Source organism: Bufo bufo, chromosome 3, assembly GCF_905171765.1.
Source record: "Bufo bufo chromosome 3, aBufBuf1.1, whole genome shotgun sequence".
NCBI classification, from domain to species: Eukaryota; Metazoa; Chordata; class Amphibia; order Anura; family Bufonidae; genus Bufo; species Bufo bufo.
Window position 1 is genome coordinate 146,884,983 of NC_053391.1, and position 25,184 is coordinate 146,910,166.

The following is a 25,184-nucleotide window of genomic DNA, read 5'->3' on the forward strand; positions in this document are numbered from 1 at the left end:
ATAGGTCTTGCGGATAACCTCTGTTACGGAATCTATCTAGCATTTCTTCCTGACGCGCCGTTCTCATGTCGGTGTCAGACACTATCCTGTTCACTCTCTGGAGTTGTGACTAGGGGAGTGATTTTTTTTGACTGCAGGGGGATGGTTACTGGTGAAGTGCAGCAGACTGTTACGGTCAGTATCCTTGGTATATAGGTCTGTGTGTATCTGCCCCTTCTCATCCTTTATGACCCATGTGTCAAGGAAATTAATTTTAGACATATCTGAGTTCACGGTGAACTGCAGTTCCTTCCAAACAGAGTTGATGTACTGCCTGAATTGTTCAAGTGTTCGAATGTCGCCCCGCCACACGCAAATAGGATAGTGTCTGACACCAATATGAGAACAGCACGTCAGGAAGAAATGCTAGACAAGTTTCGTGACAGAGGTTATCCGCAAGACCTATTAAATACACAACAGGCGAAACCACCTAAAGACAGCTCCACTACTAGTGTTAAACAGCCACGAGTTCCCTTTGTGGTGAAATACCACCCTTGGGTCAATAAATGCAGGACTATCCTCAATAAACATTGGAGTATTCTCAGCAGAACCTACCCCAATGTTACAGAATTTCAATCCCCACCTATGATATGCTACAAAAGGTGTAAAAATATCTGAGACATCTTAGTCAGGGCTGATGTAGGTAGCGACAGACATACCCTGCGCCAGGCCACGCTCTCAACACCCAAGAATGGGACATACCCATGCCTTCAATGCATACACTGCTCTAGTGCCATTAAAGGAGAACACTTCACCCACCCGTACACAGGGGAAAAATGTAAAATAAATGGCTTCTTTACCTGTAATAGCAATTTCGTGGTCTATCTCTTGAAGTGTCCCTGTGGTCTTGTGTATGTCGGTGAGACCTCCATGAGGATGAAAGACCGTTTCTGCAAACATAAATCTACCATTAGAAAGAAAAATTTACTACTTCCCATCCCATATCATTTTGAGGAACACCGACATGCCATCTCCCAGCTGCGCTTCCAGATAATAGAGCACGTATCACTACCCAGGAGAGGAGGAGACAGGTGAAAGATGCTCAAAAAAACAGAAGCCTTTTGGATTCATCGCCTGCAAACCCTAGAACCAAAGGGATTAAATCGTGATTATGATGTAAATAGTTTTCTGTAAGCCACAGTGTGCAGTAACCCTTTCAACATGTTCCCTCTTTCTTTCTTTCACAGAGAACTTGACTCCAATCCGTGTCATTTAGTGCTTGATCAGGGCGTAAGTTTACCACGCAAAATTGTAGCACCTCTGCATTCAGTATTTTACATCATTATATAAGGTTTAGCAAAATGTGGCACTGTAAAGCATGGTGCACTGAGAATTAATTATGTTCTTTTTTTCCCTTTTTCTTCTGTATAAGTTTGCTACAGTTTCTAGCATCCAGTATGGAACATTATACTATAATAATATTATGATGATCAATAGAATGTAGCACTGCAAAGCATGGTGCCCTGTTAAGCAATGATAGTTATCTGTTCATCCACTTGTTTAATCATTATCTCTGCATTGTTGTGTCTTCTGTTTACAACGTTGTCATGGTAACCTGATGTCATTTCCGGCTCCACTGCGGGCTATTTAAATTGTTTGCAACTTGTATCCATTACGTTTGACAAAGGCTCACAGTAGCCGAAACGCGTCACTTATCACTTGTATGTGACCATTAAATCTACTTGAAATTACTATTAGAGCGAGTGCTGGTCCTTACTATACAACTGTTATGTACTGCTGACATCAGCCCATCGCTAATGTCAGTCAGCTACATAACGTAACGTTTTTTCTGATGATTGACAGATTCTGAAACCTGTTTAAATGGTTTCTACCACCAGAATTACTGTTATGTAGCTGACTGACTTTAGCGATGCGCTAATGTCAGCACTACATAACAGTATGTTTCTAACATTAGTCCCTGCAGCCATTTTTGCTAAAAAAGCACTTTTATTATATGCTAATGAGCCTCTAGGTGCTATGTGGGCGTAAAATCAGCACCTAGAGGCTCCGTCCACTCACCCATTATCCCGCCCAGGTCCAGTGTTGTGCCCGCCCCGCTCCTCTTGATTTATGGCACGGTCCGCCGCATCGCTGCCGAAATCCCGCGCCTGCGCCGTTCACTTCTGTCTTCGGCGCAGTGAGTGAATGATGCGATCCTGGTGCCGGATTCCTCACTGCGCCTGTGCCGACTACGTCACTGTGAGGAAGCCGGCATCAGGAGAGCGGCCTTCACTCACTGCGACTGCGCCGAAGACAGAAGTGAACGGCGCAGGAGCGGGATTTTGTCAACGCTGCTGCGAACCGTCGCATCAATCAAGAGGAGCTGGGCGGGCAGAACAGGGGACCTGGTCGGGATAAAGCGTGAGTGGACGGAGCCTCTAGGTGCTGATTTTACGCCCACATAGCACCTAGAGGCTCATTAGCATATAATAAAAGTGCTTTTTTTAGCAAAAATGTCTGCAGGGACTAACATTAGAAACAGACTTTTACACACTTCAAATGTTTTATATACCTTTTTAGAAGTGTCTAGGACAGGTGTCAGGACTGTCTTGGTCACTCTGCAGGCAGGGCACAGTGGGCACTGGGCTGGGCACTACTTGGGCAGGCTGCTGGTGGACTGGAGTCTACTCTGGAGAAGAAGAATGATTTATTTAAATTCTCCCTCCCTGCCTCTCTCTCTGATGTCACTTCCTGTGTGGAGTCTGGACCTGACTTCCTTATCAGAGAGGAGGGAGGGACTGGGAGGCAGAGGAGGAGCGAGCAGTCCGGAGACTGAACAGTGAGTTAACCGCTGCACTGCCTGGCACTGGCAGCCGCATCACTGACTGTAGTGTAGACTGGAGGAGGAGGGGGGAGGCTCGGGAGCACAGCTCAGCTGATCACCCGGCCACCGCAGAAGTGAGGGACTGATAGTTTTAAATATACGATCGGAGTCTCAGACGGGTGGCAACCCTCGAGCCTGGGGGGGATTTAACCAAACCTGTCCCCCCCGCATTATTTTCTGGGGGGGATCCGTCCCCCCCGTCCCCCCCGCTTCCTACGCCCATGCTCAGAAGGCAGTTGAAGGATGAAACTGAGCACATGTGGCCTTCTCAGTGAGCAGGTCAAAGAAATAAGAAAGAAAAAACAGCAGGTGGCGGTATACAGATACATTTTATTGAATAACTCAGTGGCTATGCTAAATTTTTAATTACATGCAATTACAAAAGTATCCAGATCCAGGTGCTGGTTTGAAAAATGTAGCATAATTTTTGTGGGACAACTCCTTTAACACAACTTAGATGCCTAAAGTGTTTACTAAGCTATGGTAAAAGATATATACAGATATACAAAGATATAGGAGTGTTTTAGGAGTAGAAAATGTTCTAAATCTACACCAGCACAGAAGCTGGCGTAGATTTAGACTGGTGGTGGATCCGCTGAAGTTATGTAGAGGCCGGAGCATCTACTGTGCATAACTTTGGCGGATCTACTGCCAGCGCAGGGATTATAAAGACCAACGTCTAAAACGCCGGTCCTAATAAATGACGCCCTAAGTATTTTCTACTCTCCTGGCCCCTCCTAGCCCACCTAAAGGTTAGTACGGACGCATGTACACTTAACTCCTACTGCAGAAATGTGGCCAGGCATAGACATCACTAAATAACTCCATGAAGTTAAAGGGGAAGAACCAATTAAACATTTTGCTTTTCATGTGGTTTCTATGCAACAATTTTTCTGGTGGCCAGTGGTTCATTCATAGCACTCAGAAGCCTACTCTTCCCTCTGCTGGAGACCTAAAACTTGTTGTCAACACATAGGTGGCCATACAATTGAGAAGAATGTCAGACCGCCATCTAATCTGTCAGGGGGGCTTCCCAAGCATACAAGACAACAACAAGTACAAGAAGGCAAAATAGAGTCTAAAAGTCAGATTAGTAGTCATCAGTCAGTCAAGAGTAAATCCAGAAGAAGTGGTCAGAAGCAAAGCCAAGTTCAGTTTCACAGGATATCTACTGAGTAAGGCCTTATGCACACAGCCGGTTTTATGGTACACGAATCGCGGATCTGCAAAACATGGATCCAGACTGTGAGCATGCCGTCTCCCCCCCCCCCCGTTTAGAGAACAGCCATATTCTTGTCTGCAAAACAGACAAGTACGGGACGTGTTCTATGATGGAACGGACATATGGATGTGGACAGCACACGGTATGCTGTCCGTATTTTTTAGGGCCCTGTTAAAATGAAAGGATGCAGAAAATGCAAATCGGATGCAGCACAAAACTACGGCCGTGTACATGAGGCCTAAACAGGCACAACAGAGAAACCAGGTGGAAAGCTCAATAACTGCCAAGGGAATTCTGGGAAAGCTGGGTAATATAGCAAGATCTGGATTACATAATTAGTAACTTCTGCACAGATCAGAGAACTGAAGATAAATTAACTCTTACTTAGCTGCAATTGCTGGATGCGGTAAAAGCAGAATCCAGGTTAGCAAAGAATGAGCAGTGAAGTTGAATCTCCACATGAATAAATTGGCAATATGACTGTACAACTGTCGCATGTGCACTGCATCAAAAAAACACAGTAAAAGGTTTTAGGCCACACAGCTTTTGCAGGTTAAGCACATTGAAATGCATCTGTTTTGTGTATGCTATGCAGCCAAAAAACGTATAGCGGTATTACTGCAACTCAAGCGGTTTTACTGCAGGGTTTGTTGCTGTTCTATGTAATCAAAAAAATCCTGTTGACATATACTCTTTAATAAGATATATTTCGCTATGTTATGGTAGTTATTAGTTAGTATTATTAATGCTTAAATGTAATTAATATTATTGCAGAATTATAATTAAAATTTGTATGGCTGAGATTTTAATTTGATTATCCCTGTAAACTAAACTATAAAATTATAATATAAAATATGTGTAATATGTAGTAAGTATAAATAATATTCTCTTTTAATACGCCATTTTTGCAGCTGCACTTTATTTATGCTGAAGTTGGGGACCTTCCAGTTTGCTTTGCTGAGGCCAATAATTATGTTTCTGGCAGTTGTGCTTTGGACCAATGGAACATACACCATTGGCAATGTAAGTATTGTTCTGTTACTGTGCAAATTCTGGTCTGGATATAGTACATTGACAAACTTCTATGAGACTGCTGACACACTAGGCTTATTAGGAAGTATTCTGATCCACAGCAGAGTTAAAGGGGTTGTCTCACTTCAGCAAGTGGCATTTATTATGGAAAGTTAATATAATGCACTTACTAATGTATAGTTATTATCTATATTGCTTTGCTGGCTAGACTAATTTTTCCTTTCCATTATACACTTCTCGTTTCCATGGTTATGACCACCTCCAGCATCTGTGGCCGTGCTTGCACACTATAGAAAAAAACACTGGCCTCTCTGGTGATCAGGACTAGGGATGAGCGAATCGACTTCGGATGAAACATCCGAAGTCGATTTGCATAAAACTTCATTTTAATACTGTACGGAGGGAGCGCTCCGTGCAGTATTAGAATGTATTGGCTCTGATGAGCCGAAGTTATTACTTTGCGTAATAACTTTATAAATTGATTTAGGCCTCATGCACACGACCGTATTTTTTTGCGGTCCGCAAAACGGGGTTCCGTTTTCCCATGATCCGTGACCGTTTTTTCGTCACCAACGATTGACTTGAATGGGTCCGTGAACCGTTGGCCGTGAAAAAAATAGGACAGGTCATATTTTTTTCACGGCCAGGAAACACGGATCACGGATGCGGCTGCAAAACGGTGCACTTTCCGATTTTTCCACGGACCCATTGAAAGTCAATGGGTCCGCGAAAAAAAACGGAAAACGGCACAACGGCCACGGGTGCACACAACGGTCGTGTGCATGAGGCCTTACACTGTAAAAAAACATTTCCCGAACTCTGGTTGGGTTCCAAGTGGTAATAACTTTGGCTCATCGAGGGGCCAATACATTCTAATACTGTATGGAGAGCTCGCTCCATACAGTATTGAAATGTTTCATCTGAAGTCAATTCGCTCATCTCTAGTCAGGACCTTAGGAGTGCACATAGGCCAGTGCTTTTCCTACAGTGTGCAAGCATGACCACCGATGCTGGATCGAAGGGTGGTCGTAACCATGGAAGCGAGAAGTGTATAATGTCATGGAAAGTGTGTGTTGGCACAGTTTTAAAGATTTGAGAATGATGGGGTCAGGTAATATTTGCATGTAGGCATACAGTGAATTTTAGAGATGGGCCCTAGGCACCTCAGTCCAACACTTCGTACAATTCATTCCGCCTGATCAAAATCTTACTGTTCTCTGAACTGCTTCTCAAGAATGTCATCGTTTTTCCAATACGGCATGTAAATGACAGTCAGACACTATCCACTACGTTTCTAAGTCACTTCTATTATAGGAAAAACTTTGATGACTTTGTGGTCAGCAGAATTACACAGTATTAGGCCTCATGCACACGACCGTGGTGTGTTTTGCGGTTCGCAAACTGCAGATTCGCAGAACACTGATGGCATCCGTGTGCGATCCGCAATTTGCAGAACGGCACGGACAGCCTTTAATAGAACCGCCTATTCTTGTCTGCAAAGCGCGGACAAGAATAGGACATGTTTTTTTTTTTTGCGGACCACGGAACGGAGCAACAGATGCGGACAGCGCACGGAGTGCTGTCCGCATTTTTTGCGGCCCCATTGAAGTGAATGGGTCCGCATCCGAGACGCCAAAACTGCGGCTAGGACGCGGACCAAAACAACGTCCGTGAGCATGAGGCCTTAGAAGTATTAGTAGTAGTAGTATTATGAATAAATATAGCTCCTGCCAAATAATATCTAGTTTAAGGTGGGTTCACATCACATTTTATGCCTCATTTTGACGTATAAGTTACAAAAAAAAGGATATAAAAACGCAGCACACCGTGCTCTTGTATCCTGCACAGTCCAGTAAAGAAAACTTATATGTTTTTTAATTTTTTACAATGGAACGGAGGCCACTGTATGGCATCGGACTGAGGCATCCGTTTAAAGTATACGTTTTTTGTATATGTTAAAAGGATGGGAAAAATGTCATGTGAACCCAGCCTTAGTCAATTATATCAGCATGCAATAATGTAATAAGACATGACCTCTTATAATACCTACTGTATGCTATTTTCTTTTGCAGTCGCGCGCAGACTCGGCTACAATCTACATTAACCTGTTCGTTGCTGTGATCACTATTACTGCACTCTGGGCTGTGGGAATCTTGTTTAACCTGGTTAGACCTTCCTTAGCGGATAAAAACATTACTTCAAAATTTGCCTGTTACGAGGTGAGATACTGAGTTCTAAGCACAAATATGCTGGCAAAACTATGACTGACAGAAATATAGGGTAAAGTCCAATGTTGTGAACGTCTCAACCTTTGAATTCTCTTAGGTCCTATTCACAGGGGGGAATTTGCTGTCGGAATTTTGGAGTGGACACCCTTCTTGGCATAGTGTAGAGATGCCTGCTGGTTGAAGCCATGGAGGGTGTCCACTTGCAATTCAGCACAATTCAATAGAGCTAAGCTGCGTGCTGGTCCATGGCATGCAAAATGAACAACTGTGGCAGAAACCAGTGTCAATATCTGTTATGTGATCGGGCCCTAAAATCTAAAGAGGTCCAAAATTCTGTGCTGATTAATTTTGTTCTATTTCTTTATAGAGATTGTAGCTCAGATTTTCTTATACACAGCCCCAAACCCTCAGCATAGACAAAGAGCTAAATAATAAACATTTTGGCTACCTGCAGCTACCACTAGAGAGGGCCTAATAGCTTACTTGCTACAAACTATACATTGAACTCAGCAATAAAATAGTATACAGTAAGCACCTAAACTCCCCCTAGTGGTAATAGCAGATAGTTATAATATTATTATTTTACTCTATAATGCTTCAAATGCTATAAATATTATAAAATGCTACTAAGGCTACTTTTTTTTTGGGCATCTGAACTGGCAGATAACATTTTGGTGACACCTTTCCTTTAAGTATTGATGGGACAATGGTAATGTCACAGACGTTCCCTTGCCAGGGGACAGGAGATCAGTGAGACTGGCAACACGTGGTTTGATCTGACATGTTCCTTGTGGATCAATTTGTGTCTGTGTTGTTTCTGGTAATGGCCACACCCCTTGCCTTAGGTGTTGCTTATGTGGTCATTTAACCTTCCCTATTTATTGTGGCTTCTCCCACCATGCTGTACGGTTTAAAGCTTCCATAGCCATTTGAAGTTAAGTGTCTCTTGTGTTGTTCTTTTCCCTGCCATTTGTGTTTAGGCCTGAGGGAGACTTCTGTTTGTCCTACCGTTTGGAGGAACAGGTTGTCTATTGTCCTGACAGTAACAGGGAACTACAGGGTGAGTTAGGACTTTAGGTTCCCGTGTATGAACTCACCTACCTCTGGGGTCATATCATACTTGCAGTCAGTCAGGACTTTGATTAGGGTCTCTCTAGGAGGTGACCTGCTCCTTTCCATAGTTACCAGGCCTTGTCCCCTCACCCCTTTCCCTCCTACGTTCGGTGTGGGTTCCCTCCCACACCTAAGCGTGACAGGTAAGCTGTTTTAAGTTCCTTGGTGTCCATATAGCTGAAGATTTACTTGATCACTTAATACATTACACACAGGGGCGTAGCTATAGGGAGTGCATAGGTAGCAGTCGCTACCGGGCCCAGGAGCCTTGTGCCACATACGAAGACACCAGTATTACAGAAAGTGCATGCTGGTCAAGTTACACCTCTGGCTGGAGGGAAAGGGTTAGGTCAAGAATTTGGCATGGGGGGCCGGGGCGTTTCTATTTTTGCCTCAGGCAGCACCAAGGCTATGTGCTTCCCAGCCCCTGGTCACAAAGCCCTGAGGGAAGGGGGGCCAAAACTGAACTCTTGCACCAGGGCCCATGAGCCTTTAGCTATGTCCCTGATTGATTACACATTATCAAAAAGGCCCTACAATATCTTCACTTCCTCCAAAGGTTGAAGAGAGTCAACCTGCTACAGCAGGTTCTGCACTACTTCTAGAGGTGCACAGTGGAGAGCATTTTGACCAGATCCATCACTGTTTGGTGTGTCAGTGCTACTGCTGCTGAACATAAAGCCCTGCAAAGAGGAGTGAAAACTGCCCAGTACATGATTGCAGCGGCCCTACCATTCATACTAGACACTTGCAATATTTTGCCAGATTGTACACTTTTTGTTTCAGCCTTTATCAGATTCAGGAATAGTTATATTTTTCCCCACGAGCTGTTAAAACAATCACAGCAGCAGTACCAACTGGAGCATGAGCTTTATCAGCTCACGGGTCTGCATGCACGCCACATTTTTATTGAAACTGTGTACGGTATATTTTCATATTGTTTTATTATTAGATATTATTTTTTATGTTGAAACCTTGTACTTGAATTGAACTTAAAGGGGTTGTCCGGGTTCAGAGCTGAACCTGGACATACCTCCATTTTCACCCCGGCAGCCCCCCTGACTTGAGCATCGGAGCAGTTCATGCCCCGATGCTCTCCTTTGCCCTGCGCTAAATCGCGCAGGGCAAAGGCATTTTCAAGAGTTCCGGTGACGTACCGGGCTCTCCATGGGGCTGCCAGGAAGCCCGGTGACGTCACCTGCACTGATGGGTTGGCTTTAGCTAAAGCATGCCCATCAGAGCCGGTGACGTCACCGAACACACTGCCGGGCGGAAGCTTACACCCGGCAGTATGTTATTGTAAACAAAAGAGCCTGCGCAATCTAGCGCAGGGCAAGGTAGCACATCAGAGCATGAGATGCTCCGATGCCAACATCAGGGATGCTGCCTGGGTGAAAATAAGGGTATGTCCGGGTTCAGGGCTGAACCTGGACGACCCCTTTAAGCTGCTAGTGCTTTTTTATCTTTTCTCTTCATGTATTACTACACTGGAGAAGTGTTTCATTATCCTGTACAGTTTCATATTGATATAATGACAATAACGTTGAATTAAAGTGAAAAAAAATAATGAATTGAGTAGGGCTAATCTGGATGCGGATCTGCAATATGACAAACTGCAAATCTTTGGCTGCAGCATGAAGGTCAGCCTTGGATTTCTGCCGATGCGAAAAAACATTGGATTTAAATTCTTCGAACATAGCCTTGTGTGTCTGAACATAGAGTTACTGTATTCACAACTTCCTTTAAATAATGCTTGCAAGGATGACAATACTTTTTCCAGAAATATTTCTTCATGATGATTTTTGTCACGGAGCCAAACACACTTTTCAAAATCACGGATTATACATGTTTGTTAGAAAGAAAAGAAAAAAGTTTTTTAAGGAAAAGGAAACCTGCCAGGGACCTAACGAGTTCTTGTAATATAGCTGCCTGTTCCCGTAAGATGGCAAGAAAAATTTCCATAATATACAAAATCTAATCGGCCAACTCTGCTGTTGATGTATTCTCATTAGCTTTTTTTTTTTCAGTTCATTGTCATTCTGAGCCAACTTCAGACATCAATAATTACTATTCTCGGTACCACGGGTGTTATTTCATGTGCCCCGCCACTTCCTGGCCCATCTAGAGCATCATGTGAGTAACAATCATTTTAACAATCTATAAACTTTGTGTGATAGATGATTTAAAGGGTCATAAAACAAAAGAATATTCCTGACATAAAGCTTGAGGGTAGTTATTACAATGTCTTGAGTGATTATGACAAAGTACTCGCTGTAACAATTTTTTCCCTAAAGGGACATCTAAAAAAAGTAAATCACACAGTATAGTATGTTTTTTTTCAGTGGCCTTCTATATAGGAAAGCATATTATTCTGCTGTTTCCTATACACGTGAATAGGGTATGTAGATACATGCCAGCCTGACCCTTTTGGCTTCTGTCAGGTGAATAAGGAGCCTATGGAAACATTAATGCATATGTTAGGCCTCATGCACTCGATCGTACGTATTTTGTGGTCCGCAACACACAGATCCCCAAAATACAGATGACGTCCTTGTGACATCCGTGTTGCATCTTACTTTTTGGTGACCCATTCACTTCAATAGGTCCACAGTCCACATTTTTCAGAGCATGTTCTATGTTTTGTGGAACGGACATACAGATGCAGAAAGCACATTATCTGTGTGCTTTCCACATCCGTATGTCCATTCTGCAAAAGGATAGAACATGTCCTATAGGACTCATGCACACGACTGTATTTAGCATCCGTGTCCGATCTGCATTTTTTGCAGATTGCACCCAGACTCATTCATTTCTATGGTGTCTGGCAAACAAATACACAGCACAAGGATGTCATCCAGAAACTCTCCGCAACCGTGTGTCCTTTCTGAAAATTATAGAACATGTCCTATTATTGTCCATATTGTGGAAAAGAATAGTCATTTCTAGTGATGGGAGTGAGAAAAATATGTTTGGCGGATCCGTGGTTTGCTGAGCAAAATAAGGACACTGTTGGGTGCGTAAGGCCATACTTGTCAGCAAAATGTGGACCACGGAACCATTAAAGTCAATGGGTCTGCAACTACAAATATAAACATGGATGCCATCTGTATGTTGTGGATCCGCATTTTGCGGAATGCAAAATACATACGATTATGTGCATGAGGCCTTAGACTGAATGCAGAAATGCAACGTGTACATAGCCTTACCAACTTATAGTCATGTTCTCCATGAGACATTAGTAATGTCACTTACTAATTTATAGTAATATGTTTTAACTTGGAGAGAGATGTGTCGGGGAACATAATATGCAATGAATATTATAAGTAAGGGCCCTTGCACACGACCGTATGCCCTTCGAGATATACGGTCCTTGAGCGGGCCATATGTCCCGGAGCAGCATTGATCGTGCGGAATGGGAGCACACAGCATCATAGATTACAATGATGCTGTGGACGTCGGGCCACCCACGGGGCTATTGTCACGCACTCATAAGATCGTATGAGTGCGGGACAATAGCCTCGCGGGTGGCCCGACGTAGCATCATTGTAATCTATGATGCTGTGTGCTCCCATGCGCGCAAATAATGCTGCCCCGGGACATATGGCCCGCTCACGGACCGTATCTCTCGAAGGGCATATGGTCGTGTGCAAAAGACCTAAGGGTTTTTTTTTTTTATTTGCCCCCAAGCAGGGTACCTGTGTAAAAATCCATACTCATCTGCTCCCTGCTGCCTTCTTTTAGCTCCGTGGCTTCCAGGCTCTCTTCACTGGACTTCCAATCCCTGTCTGTCAACTTCCGTTGGGATGTAGTCACATGCACACTGCAGCCACTGACTGATATCAGCGGTGACGTGTCCCCAAGTGGCACATCAACGCTGGATCATGCTCTGCTTGGAGACATGATAACGTTGAGGATAATCATTGGCTGCAGCAGCGCACGTGATGGGGACCTGAAATCTAGTGAGCTCGGGTTCAAGAACGGAGCGGCAGGGAGCAGGTGAATATGGATTTCCCCAAAGGTACCCTTGGCTGGGGAAGTGGGGAAAAAAGAAATCTTTAAGGGTTAAGTATTTACTTTTAACTAAAAACCTGTTACTTTTAACCTCTACCTGTCAGCATTTTTCACCTCAATCTTTGGATTTTTTTTGGTATAAAAATCCAAAATAGTTTTCTTACAGGACCCTAATCCATATATTTTGAGCACAGTTAGGTACTGCCTACCATAGAGGCTGCCACTATAAACATATCATTAAATTAGTCTGTTCAGGGCTGGGGGATTTTGTTCCTTCAAGAACAAATGTTAGCCATTTCAGTGCATGCTAGCTTAGCGCATGACTATAATGTTTTATTTTTTGGATCATCAATTTTATTTTTGCAGTATTTGTTTTCTGTGACCAGTTTATTGGGCAATCACATTCTTTTGACGTGTTAAAAAATTATCGTTTTCGGCAGATTGTTATTAGACGCCGCGATCTGCGTCCGGCAAACCACTTTACAGCATGGTGACGAGCGATGGCATAGCGATCGCTCCTCCCCATGCTACAGAGGAGATCGCTGCATGTAATAGCAGTGGTCTCCTCCGCTGGTGAGCAGGTGATTGCCCTGAGGTAATGCTTCCCTCCTGACAATTGTCTGCCACATCGGGCTGTGTAATACAGCCTTATGGCTCATGCCCCCAACTGTGTGCCGGCAGGGCCCATGCTGCAGATCGCAATTTGTGGTCTGCAATGCACGGGCACCGACCGTGGGCCCGCCGCATGCGGATAGCGGGCCAATTCACTTGAGTGGGGTCCGTGATCCGCATACGACGGTCCACACCGCAAAAAAGTAGTGCATGCACTACTTTTTTGTGGTGTGGAGGCCCAGACAGAAACCCCACGGAAGCACTCCGTATTGCTTCCGTGGGATTCCGTGCCTTAGTTCCGCACCGACCTTCAAGTTTCCTGACCCATTCAAGTGAATGGGTCCGCATCCGTGATGTGGTGCCAGAAGGCAGACCTGCTGTTTGAGGGCCGCAATACGGGCCCAGCCGGCACACAGTCGTGGGCATGAGCCCTGAAATGGAGTAAATACTGCTGCCACCTGTATTTTATACACAGCGCTACATCAGTGCTTTGTATGTGAAATCATAGAAGAGAGAAATGGTTGGATCCGCTTCTGTCCTATGCCCTGGGTGCTTGGTAATCTCTGACAGCTGGGCACCTGACAATAAGCTGTAGCCATCGTTCAGATAGCTGGCTTCAACCCGTGCCATAAATCTACAGTGGTAAATTTTTAAGTACCAGGACCAATCACTGCAAATATATGGTTGCGTGATCTATAAACAGCTAGTCTGCACATCATTATGGACAAACATATATACACAGAATATCCAGTTTTAGCTGGGATAGTAGATATTTTTTTTTTTTTCCCCTCCCATTTTTGGGATGGGCCCATTGTGAGTTTTGCTATTGGATCATATAATTTCTGTGTATGCAAATATTTTGAGGGAGTTGCATTAGTTATTGGGGAAAAAAATGAGGCGTATAGTCATGACAAGCCAAAAAATGTATCTACATATAATTCTGTCTGACATAACTTTAAAGGAGTTATCTGATACTAAAGCAGACCTCCAACATGGCTGACTTGCAATTATGATGATACTCATCTGGTCCCCGCCACAAGTATGTGAACATTTTATAGTGCATACAACACCAGCCATAACGAGAATACAGAAGGTTTGACCTGGAGATTGAGCTAACCATAGATAAGATATGGAGTGATAAGAAGTATTTTAACTGATAATCCATATGTCTACAGTGACAAGCTGGTCACATATGTAGGAAGATTTCTTAGCGGAGTCTTCTTCAATAAACTCGTGATATACAGTCAGGTCCATAAATATTGGGACATCGTCACAATTCTAAAATTTTTGGCTCTATACACCACCACAATGGATTTGAAATGAAACGAACAAGATGTGCTTTAACTGCAGACTGTCAGCTTTAATTTGAGGGTATTTACATCCAAATCAGGTGAACAGTGTAGGAATTACAACAGTTTGCATTTGTGCCTCCCACTTGTTAAGGAACCAAAAGAAATGGGACACAATAATAATCATAAAAATCCTTTGCAGTCAATTACAGCCTGAAGTTTGGAACGCATAGACATCACCAGATGTTGGGTTTCATCCCTGGTGATGCTCTGCCAGGCCTCTACTGCAACTGTCTTCAGTTCCTGCTTGTTCTTGGGGCATTTTCCCTTCAGTTTTGTCTTCAGCAAGTGGAATGCATGCTCAATCGGATTCAGGTCACGTGATTGACTTGGCTATTGCATAACATTCCACTTCTTTCCCTTAAAAACTCTTTGCTTGCTTTCGCAGTATGCTTTGGGTCATTGTCCATCTGCACTGTGAAGCACCGTCCAATGATTTCTGAAGCATTTGGCTGAATATGAGCAGATGATATTGCCCGAAACACTTCAGAATTCATCTTGCTGCTTTTGTCAGCAGTCACATCATCAATAAACACAAGAGAACCAGTTCCATTGGCAGCCATACATGCCCACGCCATGACACTACCACCACCATGCTTCACTGATGAGGTGGTATGCTTAGGATCATGAGAAGTTCCTTTCCTTCTCCATACTCTTCTCTTCACCAGGGAAAGAATTCTTCGGTCATCCATCATAGTTGTTTTCCGTGGTCTTCCGGGTCTTTTGGTGTTGCTGAGCTCACCGGTGCGTTCCTTCTTTTAAAGAATGTTCCAAACAGTTGTTTTGGCCACGCCTAATGTTTTTGCTATCTCTCTGATGGGTTTGTTTTGTTTTTTCAGCCTAATGATGGCTTGCTTCACTGATAGTGACAGCTCTTTGGATCTCATCTTGAGAGTTGACAGCAACAGATTCCAAATGCAAATAGCACACTTGAAATGAACTCTGGACCTTTTATCTGCTCATTGTAATTGGGATAATGAGGGAATAACACACACCTGGCCATGGAACAGCTGAGAAGCCAATTGTCCCATTACTTTTGGTCCCTTAACAAGTGGGAGGCACATATGCAAACTGTTGTAATTCCTACACCGTTCACCTGATCTGGATGTAAATACCCTCAAATTAAAGCTGACAGTCTGCAGGTAAAGCACATCTTGTTAGTTTCATTTCAAATCCATTGTGGTGGTGTATAGAGACAAAAATGTTAGAATTGTGTCGATGTCCCAATATTTATGGACCTGACTGTAGTTAGTCACCTGATTGGTCAGGCCTGCATGTTTTTTCCATGGAGTGTAAAAAGACAAAGCCTTCTTGGTAGAGCCATCAGATGTTAAAGGAATATCTGGAAGTCCCTATACATATTTTATCCAGACCCCATGGATCTGATAGACTTCAACAGCCTAAAATTCTAAGTGGTCTTGAAAATTATTGCATCATTGCATCACAATTATTGGATGGGGAAAATGTCATTCAAGTTAAAGAAAATGTCCAGAGCTTTTATAATCTCTTTAGCAATCTAAAAAAATTTGATTTAAAAAAAGGGATTGTCTCATAAAGACAATCCATGTCTATATGATCAGTTTGGAGATATGAATGTTGTAGAAGTAGCTCCTACTCTCGAGAACCCACCTTTATGAGCTAGAATGGAGAGCCACTCTGTAATAGCAGGTGCCATTCTAGTGAACCTGTTCTGCCCATGCATTTAGTTATTTAAATGGCCGGAATGTAATGCTACTTTTTTCCCTGCAGAGGCCGATTGATAACAGTTGATTAACTTTGAGTTAAGGCTGTATTAGACAACCTGATGTGGAAGCTTTCCCTCCCAGCAATCGCCTGCTCGCTAGCGGAGGAGACCACTGCTATCACATGCAGCAATGTCCCCCACAGCATGGGTAGGAGTGATCACTATGCCATCACTCATCCCCATGCAAACTTCTACTCACGGATCCCCAGCTCCTGCAGTTCTGACAGTTCAGGTCCCTGCTACACCTCAATTCCTGCTACTTTCTTGCAATGGCTATGAATGCTGCTCAATCAATCATTGGCTACATCAACGGCCTCAGCCATTGATTGGATCTTTCACATATTGAGCTGCAAGTATCTATCTATGACCATCAAAAAAGTTGGGTGGTATGGAACACTGTGTGTGCCATAATGGACCAGAATCACCCAGGGATAATGGATGGAACACTGCCCGTTTTGCTATGCGCCAGCATTTTCCAGGAACAATAGTTGGAACATTGCGTATGTGACAAAAGGCCAGCATCAATCAATGCCCTTGTCACAATGGTTCAGCATCTTTCAACTGACGGAACACTGTGTGTGTCAAAATGGGCCAGCATCTTACTGTAACTATGGACGGAAGATTGTATGTGTCACAATAGACCAACATCCTCCAGAGAAAATGGAAAGAACTCCACTTGTGTCCAAATGGGCTAGCATTGTCCAGGGACAATGGATGGAACACTGCATGTGCCACAATGGTCCAGCATCATCCAGGGATAATGGATGGAACACTGTGCATGTCAGAATGTGCCAGAATTCTTCAGGGACCATGGTCGGAACACTGTGACAATAAATGGAACTCTGTATATGTCACAATGGGCCAGCATTCTCCAGAGACAATGGACAGAGCACTGCCCTCATCACAATGGGCCAACATCTTCCAAGGAACAACTGACGAAATACTGCATGTGTCATAATGGACCAGAATCCTGTTGTGACAATAGACGGAACCCTGTATATGTCATAATGGGCCAGCATCCACCAGAGACAATGGACAGAGCACTGCATATGTCATAATCCTGAGCTTATAGTGCAACAGAGTTCTTGAGCCCCATGAGTTAGCTGTTAACTACACCAGGATTATCCAGGTAGCAGTCCAATTGCTTCCCTACTGCAAAGGCCAGAACCTTGCACAGTGGTTAAAGGGTGAATATCAGGGGAGCACTGGATAATGAATCCTGACCCATTCATTTCAATAGGGCTGTGTACATGAGCGTTGTTTTTCACGCATCAGTTCTGCGTTGCGTAAAAATCGCAGCATGTTCTATATTCTGCGTTTTTCACACAGCCCTGCGACCATAGAAGTGAATGGGGCTGCGTGAAAAACGCATTGCATCCACAAGCAAGTGCGGGTGCGATGCGTTTTTCATTGATGGTTGCTAAGAGTTGTTGTTTCTAAACCTTCCGTTTTTTATCACGCGCGTGAAAAACGCATCAAAACGCATTGCACCCGCGTGGAAAAAACTGAACAACTGAACGCAATCGCAGACAAAACTGACTGAACTTGCTTGCAAAATGGTGCGAGTTTCACTGAACGCACCCTGAACGCATCCGGACCTAATCCGTCACGCTCGTGTGAAAGAGGCCTTAGGCCTCTTTCACACGGGCGTTGCGGAAAAATGTGCGGGTGCGTTCCGGGAACACCCGTGATTTTTCCGCGCGAGTGCAAAACATTGTAATGCGTTTTGCACTCGCGTGAGAAAAATCGTGCATGTTTGGTATCGGTGTTTGGGATCGGTGTTGTGTAGATGTTATTATTAACATGGTTATAAGGGAAAATAATAGCATTCTGAATACAGAATGCACAGTACAATAGCGCTGGAGGGGTTAAAAAAAAAGGAAAAAAATTAACTCACCTTCTCCTCTTGTTCACGTAGTTCCCGGTCTCTTCTTTACTTCTTTAATGATGAGCTGTGGGCTAAAGGACCTTTGGTGACGTCAGATCACATGCTCCAATCACATGGTACATCACCATGGTGATGGACCATGTGATTGGAGCATGTGATCTGACGTCACCACAGGTCCTAGCCGGTAGTTAATCTTTTAAGAAGTAAAGAAGAGACCGGGAACTACGCGAACAAGAGGAGAAGGTGAGTTAATTTTTATTTATTTTTTTAACCCTCAATTGATCACCTACTAAGCATTCTGTATTCAGAATGCTATTATTTTCCCTTTTAACCATGATATAAGGGAAAATATTACAGTGAATAGACTGTCACCTAGCAACCATGCGTGAAAATCGCACCGCATCCGCACTTGCTTGCGGATGCTTGAGATTTTCACGCAACCCCATTCACTTCTATGGGGCCTGCGTTGCGTGAAAAACGCAGAATATAGAGCATGCTGCGATTTTCACACAATGCACAAGTGATGCGTGAAAATCACCGCTCATGTGAACAGCCCCATAGAAATGAAAGGCCCCTTTCACACGGGCGAGTAGTCCGCGCGGATGCGATGCGTGAGTTGAACGCATTGCACCCGCACTGAATACCGACCCATTCATTTCTATGGGGCTGTTCACATGAGCAGTGATTTTCACGCATCACTTATGCGTTGCGTGAAAATCGCAGCATGCTCTTTATTCTGCGTTTTTCACGCAACGCAGGCCCCATAGAAGTGAATGGGGTTGCGTGAAAATCGCAAGCATCCGCAAGCAAGTGCGGATGCGGTGCGATTTTCACGCATGGTTGCTAGGTGACAGTCTATTCACTGTATTATTTTCACTTATAACATGGTTAAAAGGGAAAATAATAGCATTCTGAATACAGAATGCTTAGTAGGTGATCAATTGAGGGTAAAAAAAAAATTAAAAAAATTAACTCACCTTCTCCTCTTGTTCGCGTAGTTCCCGGTCTCTTCTTTACTTCTCAAAAGATGAACTATCGGCTACGACCTGTGGTGACGTCAGATCACATGCTCCAATCACATGGTCCATCACCACGGTGATGTACCATGTGATTGGAGCATGTGATCTGACGTCACCAAAGGTCCTTTAGCCCATCATTAAAGAAGTAAAGAAGAGAACGGGAGCTACGCGAACAAGAGGAAAAGGTGAGTTAATTTTTTTAAAAAAAATTAACCCTCAATTGATCACCTACTAAGCATTCTGTATTCAGAATGCTATTATTTTCCCTTATAACAATGTTATAAGGGAAAATAATAAAATCTACAGAACACCTAACCCAAGCCCGAACTTCTGTGAAGAAGTTCGAGTTTGGGTACCAAATATGCGTGATTTTTCTCACGCGAGTGCAAAACGCATTACAATGTTTTGCACTCGCGCGGAAAAATCGCGGGTGTTCCTGCAACGCCCGTGTGAAAGAGGCCTTAGGGTTTAGCCCTAAGGCTGGTTTCACACGGGCGTTGCGGATTGTGGCCGGATGCATTCAGGGTGCGTTCAGTGAAACTCGCACTATTTTGCAAGCAAGTTCAGTCAGTTTTGTCTGCGGTTGCGTTTAGTTGTTCAGTTTTTTCCGCGCTGGTGCAATGCGTTTTGATGCGTTTTTCATGCGCGTGATAAAAAACTGAATGTTTACAAACAACATCTCTTAGCAACCATCAGTGAAAAAACGCATCGCACCCGCACTTGCTTGCGGATGCAATGCGTTTTTCACGCAGCCCCATTCACTTCTATGGAGCCAGGGCTGCGTGAAAAACGCAGAATATAGAACATGCTGCGATTTTCACGCAACGCAGAACTGATGCGTGAAAAACAACGCTCATGTACAAAGCACCATCGAAATGAATTGGTCAGGATTCAGTGCGAATGCTATGCGTTCACGTCACGCATTTCACCCGCACGGAAAACTCGCTCCTGTGAAAGGGACCTTAGTTAAACCAGTTAGTTGGCATAGTGGATCCACACTAGCTGATCTGTAATAGTAATAATGAAAAAAATCAGGAACTGGTAGCATCTTTTATTGATTGTCACTAACAATAATAATAATACTTACAATAAATAATACTTGTTACAATCAAGACAAAACAAATTGCACAATTAAATAGAAAATCAACATTTATGTAGCTATGGAACATGCCACCTAAAGACAGATTATAGTCTGGGGTATCATTATTTTAACCTGTTATTGAGGCTACAGTACATTTTGTAACAAAGGGAATTGGAAAATGTAACAAAACTAATAATAGGAACTAGAGAAGAGGTTGAGAGTTTGTTAAAATCTATCCTCAGTATCTATAAGAAAAGTAATATGCTGTCAGGCACAATCAGGCTTGTTGTGTAGCTTTTGTCCTTCCTCTATTATCATCTCATACCAACACACGGGGGCTACTATGCACTTTGGAAGTGTGATCGATGATTAGTTATCACCTTACAACAAAACCGGAGGTTACACATCTTTGTAGTCCTGGAATTACAATAGGAGCCACAGTTTACAGAATTTACTCCATTTTACATATCTGTAGGGAAAGAGACTAAGACAGAACGAGAATAATGAATTTGTTTAAAATACCAATTTTTCCGTTTAATAAATGTCTTACGGTATTTTCCAGTAAATGTATTACTTGTTTTGAAAAATATTTGTTTTCAAATAAACCTGCAAATTTCAGTTTTGCTGCTGATTTGGAACAGTTGGTCCAACGTTAGAACATGTGTAGACCCTTAAAGAGGTTGGCCCAAGTTAAAACGAATCCACAGGATAGGTCATGAGTTCCTGATTGGTGAGACCCCCACGGTCCTTTGTTCACCATCTCAATGGTGCTGAGGTAAAGCATTCACATTGGTGCTTTATTCAAACTTGGTGGGACTGTCAAGGATCAATTAGACTGCAAGCAGTAGAGATGAGCGAATTTCATATTTTGAAATTCGTTCACACTTCATTTACTGGTAAAAGCTGAATTGCATTATGGATTCCGTTACCACGGACCGTAACACAATTCTGTGACGGAATGTATAACAGAATGCCTTTAGAGGCATTCCGGTATTCATTCCGTCATAATACAGGGAGTGCAGAATTATTAGGCAAGTTGTATTTTTGAGGATTCATTTTATTATTAAACAACAACCATGTTCTCAATGAACCCAAAAAACTCATTAATATCAAAGCTGAATATTTTTGGAAGTAGTTTTTAGTTTGTTTTTAGTTTTAGCTATTTTAGGGGGATATCTGTGTGTGCAGGTGACTATTACTGTGCATAATTATTAGGCAACTTAACAAAAAACAAACATATACCCATTTCAATTATTTATTTTTACCAGTGAAACCAATATAACATCTCAACATTCACAAATATACATTTCTGACATTAAAAAACAAAACAAAAACAAATCAGTGACCAATATAGCCACCTTTCTTTGCAAGGACACTCAAAAGCCTGCCATCCATGGATTCTGTCAGTGTTTTGATCTGTTCACCATCAACATTGCGTGCAGCAGCAACCACAGCCTCCCAGACACTGTTCAGAGAGGTGTACTGTTTTCCCTCCTTGTAAATCTCACATTTGATGATGGACCACAGGTTCTCAATGGGGTTCAGATCAGGTGAACAAGGAGGCCATGTCATTAGATTTTCTTCTTTTATACCCTTTCTTGCCAGCCACGCTGTGGAGTACTTGGACGCGTGTGATGGAGCATTGTCCTGCATGAAAATCATGTTTTTCTTGAAGGATGCAGACTTCTTCCTGTACCACTGCTTGAAGAAGATGTCTTCCAGAAACTGGCAGTAGGACTGGGAGTTGAGCTTGACTCCATCCTCAACCCGAAAAGGCCCCACAAGCTCATCTTTGATGATACCAGCCCAAACCAGTACTCCACCTCCACCTTGCTGGCGTCTGAGTTGGACTGGAGCTCTCTGCCCTTTACCAATCCAGCCACGGGCCCATCCATCTGGCCCATCAAGACTCACTCTCATTTCATCAGTCCATAAAACCTTAGAAAAATCAGTCTTGAGATATTTCTTGGCCCAGTCTTGACGTTTCAGCTTGTGTGTCTTGTTCAGTGGTGGTCGTCTTTCAGCCTTTCTTACCTTGGCCATGTCTCTGAGTATTGCACACCTTGTGCTTTTGGGCACTCCAGTGATGTTGCACCTCTGAAATATGGCCAAACTGGTGGCAAGTGGCATCTTGGCAGCTGCACGCTTGACTTTTCTCAGTTCATGGGCAGTTATTTTGCGCCTTGGTTTTTCCACACGCTTCTTGCGACCCTGTTGACTATTTTGAATGAAACGCTTGATTGTTCGATGATCACGCTTCAGAAGCTTTGCAATTTTAAGAGTGCTGCATCCCTCTGCAAGATATCTCACTATTTTTGACTTTTCTGAGCTTGTCAAGTCCTTCTTTTGACCCATTTTGCCAAAGGAAAGGAAGTTGCCTAATAATTATGCACACCTAATATAGGGTGTGGATGTCATTAGACCACACCCCTTCTCATTACAGAGATGCACATCACCTAAAATGCTTAATTGGTTGTAGGCTTTCGAGCCTATACAGCTTGGAGTAAGACAACATGCATAAAGAGGATGATGTGGTCAAAATACTCATTTGCCTAATAATTCTGCACGCAGTGTAGAAGTCCATGGGCTGCAAAACTGATCCGTCCTGTTTCCGTTATGCAGGAAATCATAGAATTGCGTTATGTTCCGTTTGCCTATCACTGGGCTAGGCCATAGTGGAATTTGAAGTTTCCCACAACCTTTCAAAAGTTTGCTATTGGGCCTAGAATGTTCTAATTTAGCCCTATTTATATGGGTGATGTATATGCTGCTTACTAAGGGTGTCCCCACTAGATTCTGAAATTCTATCCCGCCTGACAGCTATTGTAAGTCTATAGGCAGTTTGAGGGCAGGAAAGCAGCAGGGGAAGAATCTGATTGACTCAGGGTGCATGTCACTCTTGCATCAAACCAGGAAAAATCCACCCATCCAGCAAGCATGGAGAGAGAATTGTGGTTAAACACACAATTTATGGGACACAAACTATCTACTATACATCTATGTATGCATTATTCATGTATCTATCTAATATACATCTATGACATATGTACGCATTAGTCATGTGCTACTTAGGGTGAGTTCACATCACCGTTATGGATTCCGGAATTGTTTTCAGTTATAACGTGTTTATAACGGAAAATAACGGAAGCCAAAAAGGAAGAGGCATTCTTTAAGAGGCATTCCATTTTGATCCGTCATAATAGAAGTCTATGGGCAATCATAACGGGTCCATCTGTTTTCCATTCTGCAAGACGGAAAACAAAGTCCTGTCGACAGGACTTTTTTTCCGTTCTGCATAAGGGAAACCAGACGGATCCATTATGCTTGCTCATAGACTTCTATTATGACTGAAAGCAAAACGGAATGCCTCTTAAAGGCTACCGTGTTGCATTCTGTCATAATAGAAGTCTATGGGCAGCATAACGGATCCGTCCTGGTTTCCGTTATGCAGGACTGGACTCCTGCACAATGGAAACCAGGACGGATCCGTTATGCTGCCCATAGACTTGTGTTATGAAGGATCAAAACGGAATGCTTCTTAAAGGTTTCCGTCTTGACTTTCGTCTTATGGATTCCGTTATTTTTCGTTATAACCATGTTATAAAGGAAAACAAAAATGGAATCCATAACGGTGATGTGAATTCACCCTTATTCTGATTTTAAATGTGCACTTTAATTTACCGTACATTCCAGCAATACCAAAGTAAAATCCCTAGGCGGTCATTTATTAAGACCGGCATTTATGACGCCAGTCTTAATTACCCCCATATCTGGTGGTGGATCCACCGAAGTTATGAAGAGGCACCGGCCTCTACATTCGGTAACTTTGCGCATCCAGAGCCAGTCTAAATGTAAGCCATCTTTCTAGCTGTCTTACACTTAGACCATTTTCTACATCTAAAACAGGCGCCGAAAATGATGAATAGGATGACTTAATGGGATGGAAGAACCATTCCGGCTACCCCATACCCTTACCACAACCCCCTCCTCCTTTAATAATACTCAACCACAGTCTTGTTGGTAAAATATGGCCGAACAAGGCCACCTTTATTAATTTAACATATAACTTACAACTTTTCCAAACATGCATATTCTTTAACAATAATATCACACATTATCTTAACATTATCCGCTGTTAACCCTCCAAGAGATCCTGGGAGGCAACCCCAAAACACGTCTTTTCCGGATCTCCTTTTCTCCTGACTTTCCTTGCCCTTGGCCGCGTTCACCGATCCAAGGACACCAGATCCACCAATTCCAAGTATACAACTCCCCTAGCCAACTTAGGCCGAACAGGAAGCGCATTAACCAGCTTATTTTAACTCCAATAGACGCGCATTCCACCATCTAGCGCATCTCTTAACCATGAATTGCCCCCCAGGATCCCACATCAGAAACTGCCACCAACGACCACCGGTGACACCTCACCTGTGGGAGTCACGCCACACCTTGAAAGCCATCTCTAAACCATCTCGAATCCCCAAAGCCCACATATCAATCCCCAGATCATTCAGATGTACTCCATCCGACCTCAGAAATTGAGGAGAAGCCGCCTCCAACTCCTGATGCCGAACCACCAAGCCACCCTGGCGACGCACAAACGCCCTACCTCCTTATTTAATTTTGCCCGGGCCTTATTAATACGGTCCACCGACTGCGCAAATCGCCAGGATCTCCTGGCTACTACATCAGACCATACCACGATCAGATCCGGGAATTGTGACAGCAAGCGGAGAAGATCAAGTTTAATGTCTCTTATAACATCACGTGACCTACGGACGCCCAGGTCATTCCCCCCCACATGCATCACCACAATATCAGGAGCCCGATCCAAGGCTACGTAAGCTTGAAACTCCGGCAACACACGACCCCACATGAGGCCCCGCAGCCCGATCCACCGTACTTGCAACTGCTCAGGGGAAAACCCCAAAAGCCGACCGTTCCGCCGCACGTCCGCCCGCAATGCACCCCAGTAGACATACGAGTGTCCGAAAATCCACGCCAATCCAGTCTCCGGTTCTG

At 43.5% G+C, this 25,184-nt stretch overlaps 1 protein-coding gene across 1 annotated transcript in view; it reads left to right on the forward strand.

Annotated features, from left to right (window-relative positions):
• LOC120993274 (organic solute transporter subunit alpha-like) overlaps positions 1 to 25,184 on the forward strand; it is a 54,420-nt gene that overhangs the window by 23,447 nt on the left and 5,789 nt on the right. The window contains exons 5-7 of the mRNA XM_040421822.1: positions 4,997 to 5,108; positions 7,190 to 7,336; positions 10,486 to 10,591. Of these exons, the coding sequence (XP_040277756.1) occupies positions 4,997 to 5,108; positions 7,190 to 7,336; positions 10,486 to 10,591 (365 nt within the window). The remainder of the gene's footprint in view (positions 1 to 4,996; positions 5,109 to 7,189; positions 7,337 to 10,485; positions 10,592 to 25,184) is intronic.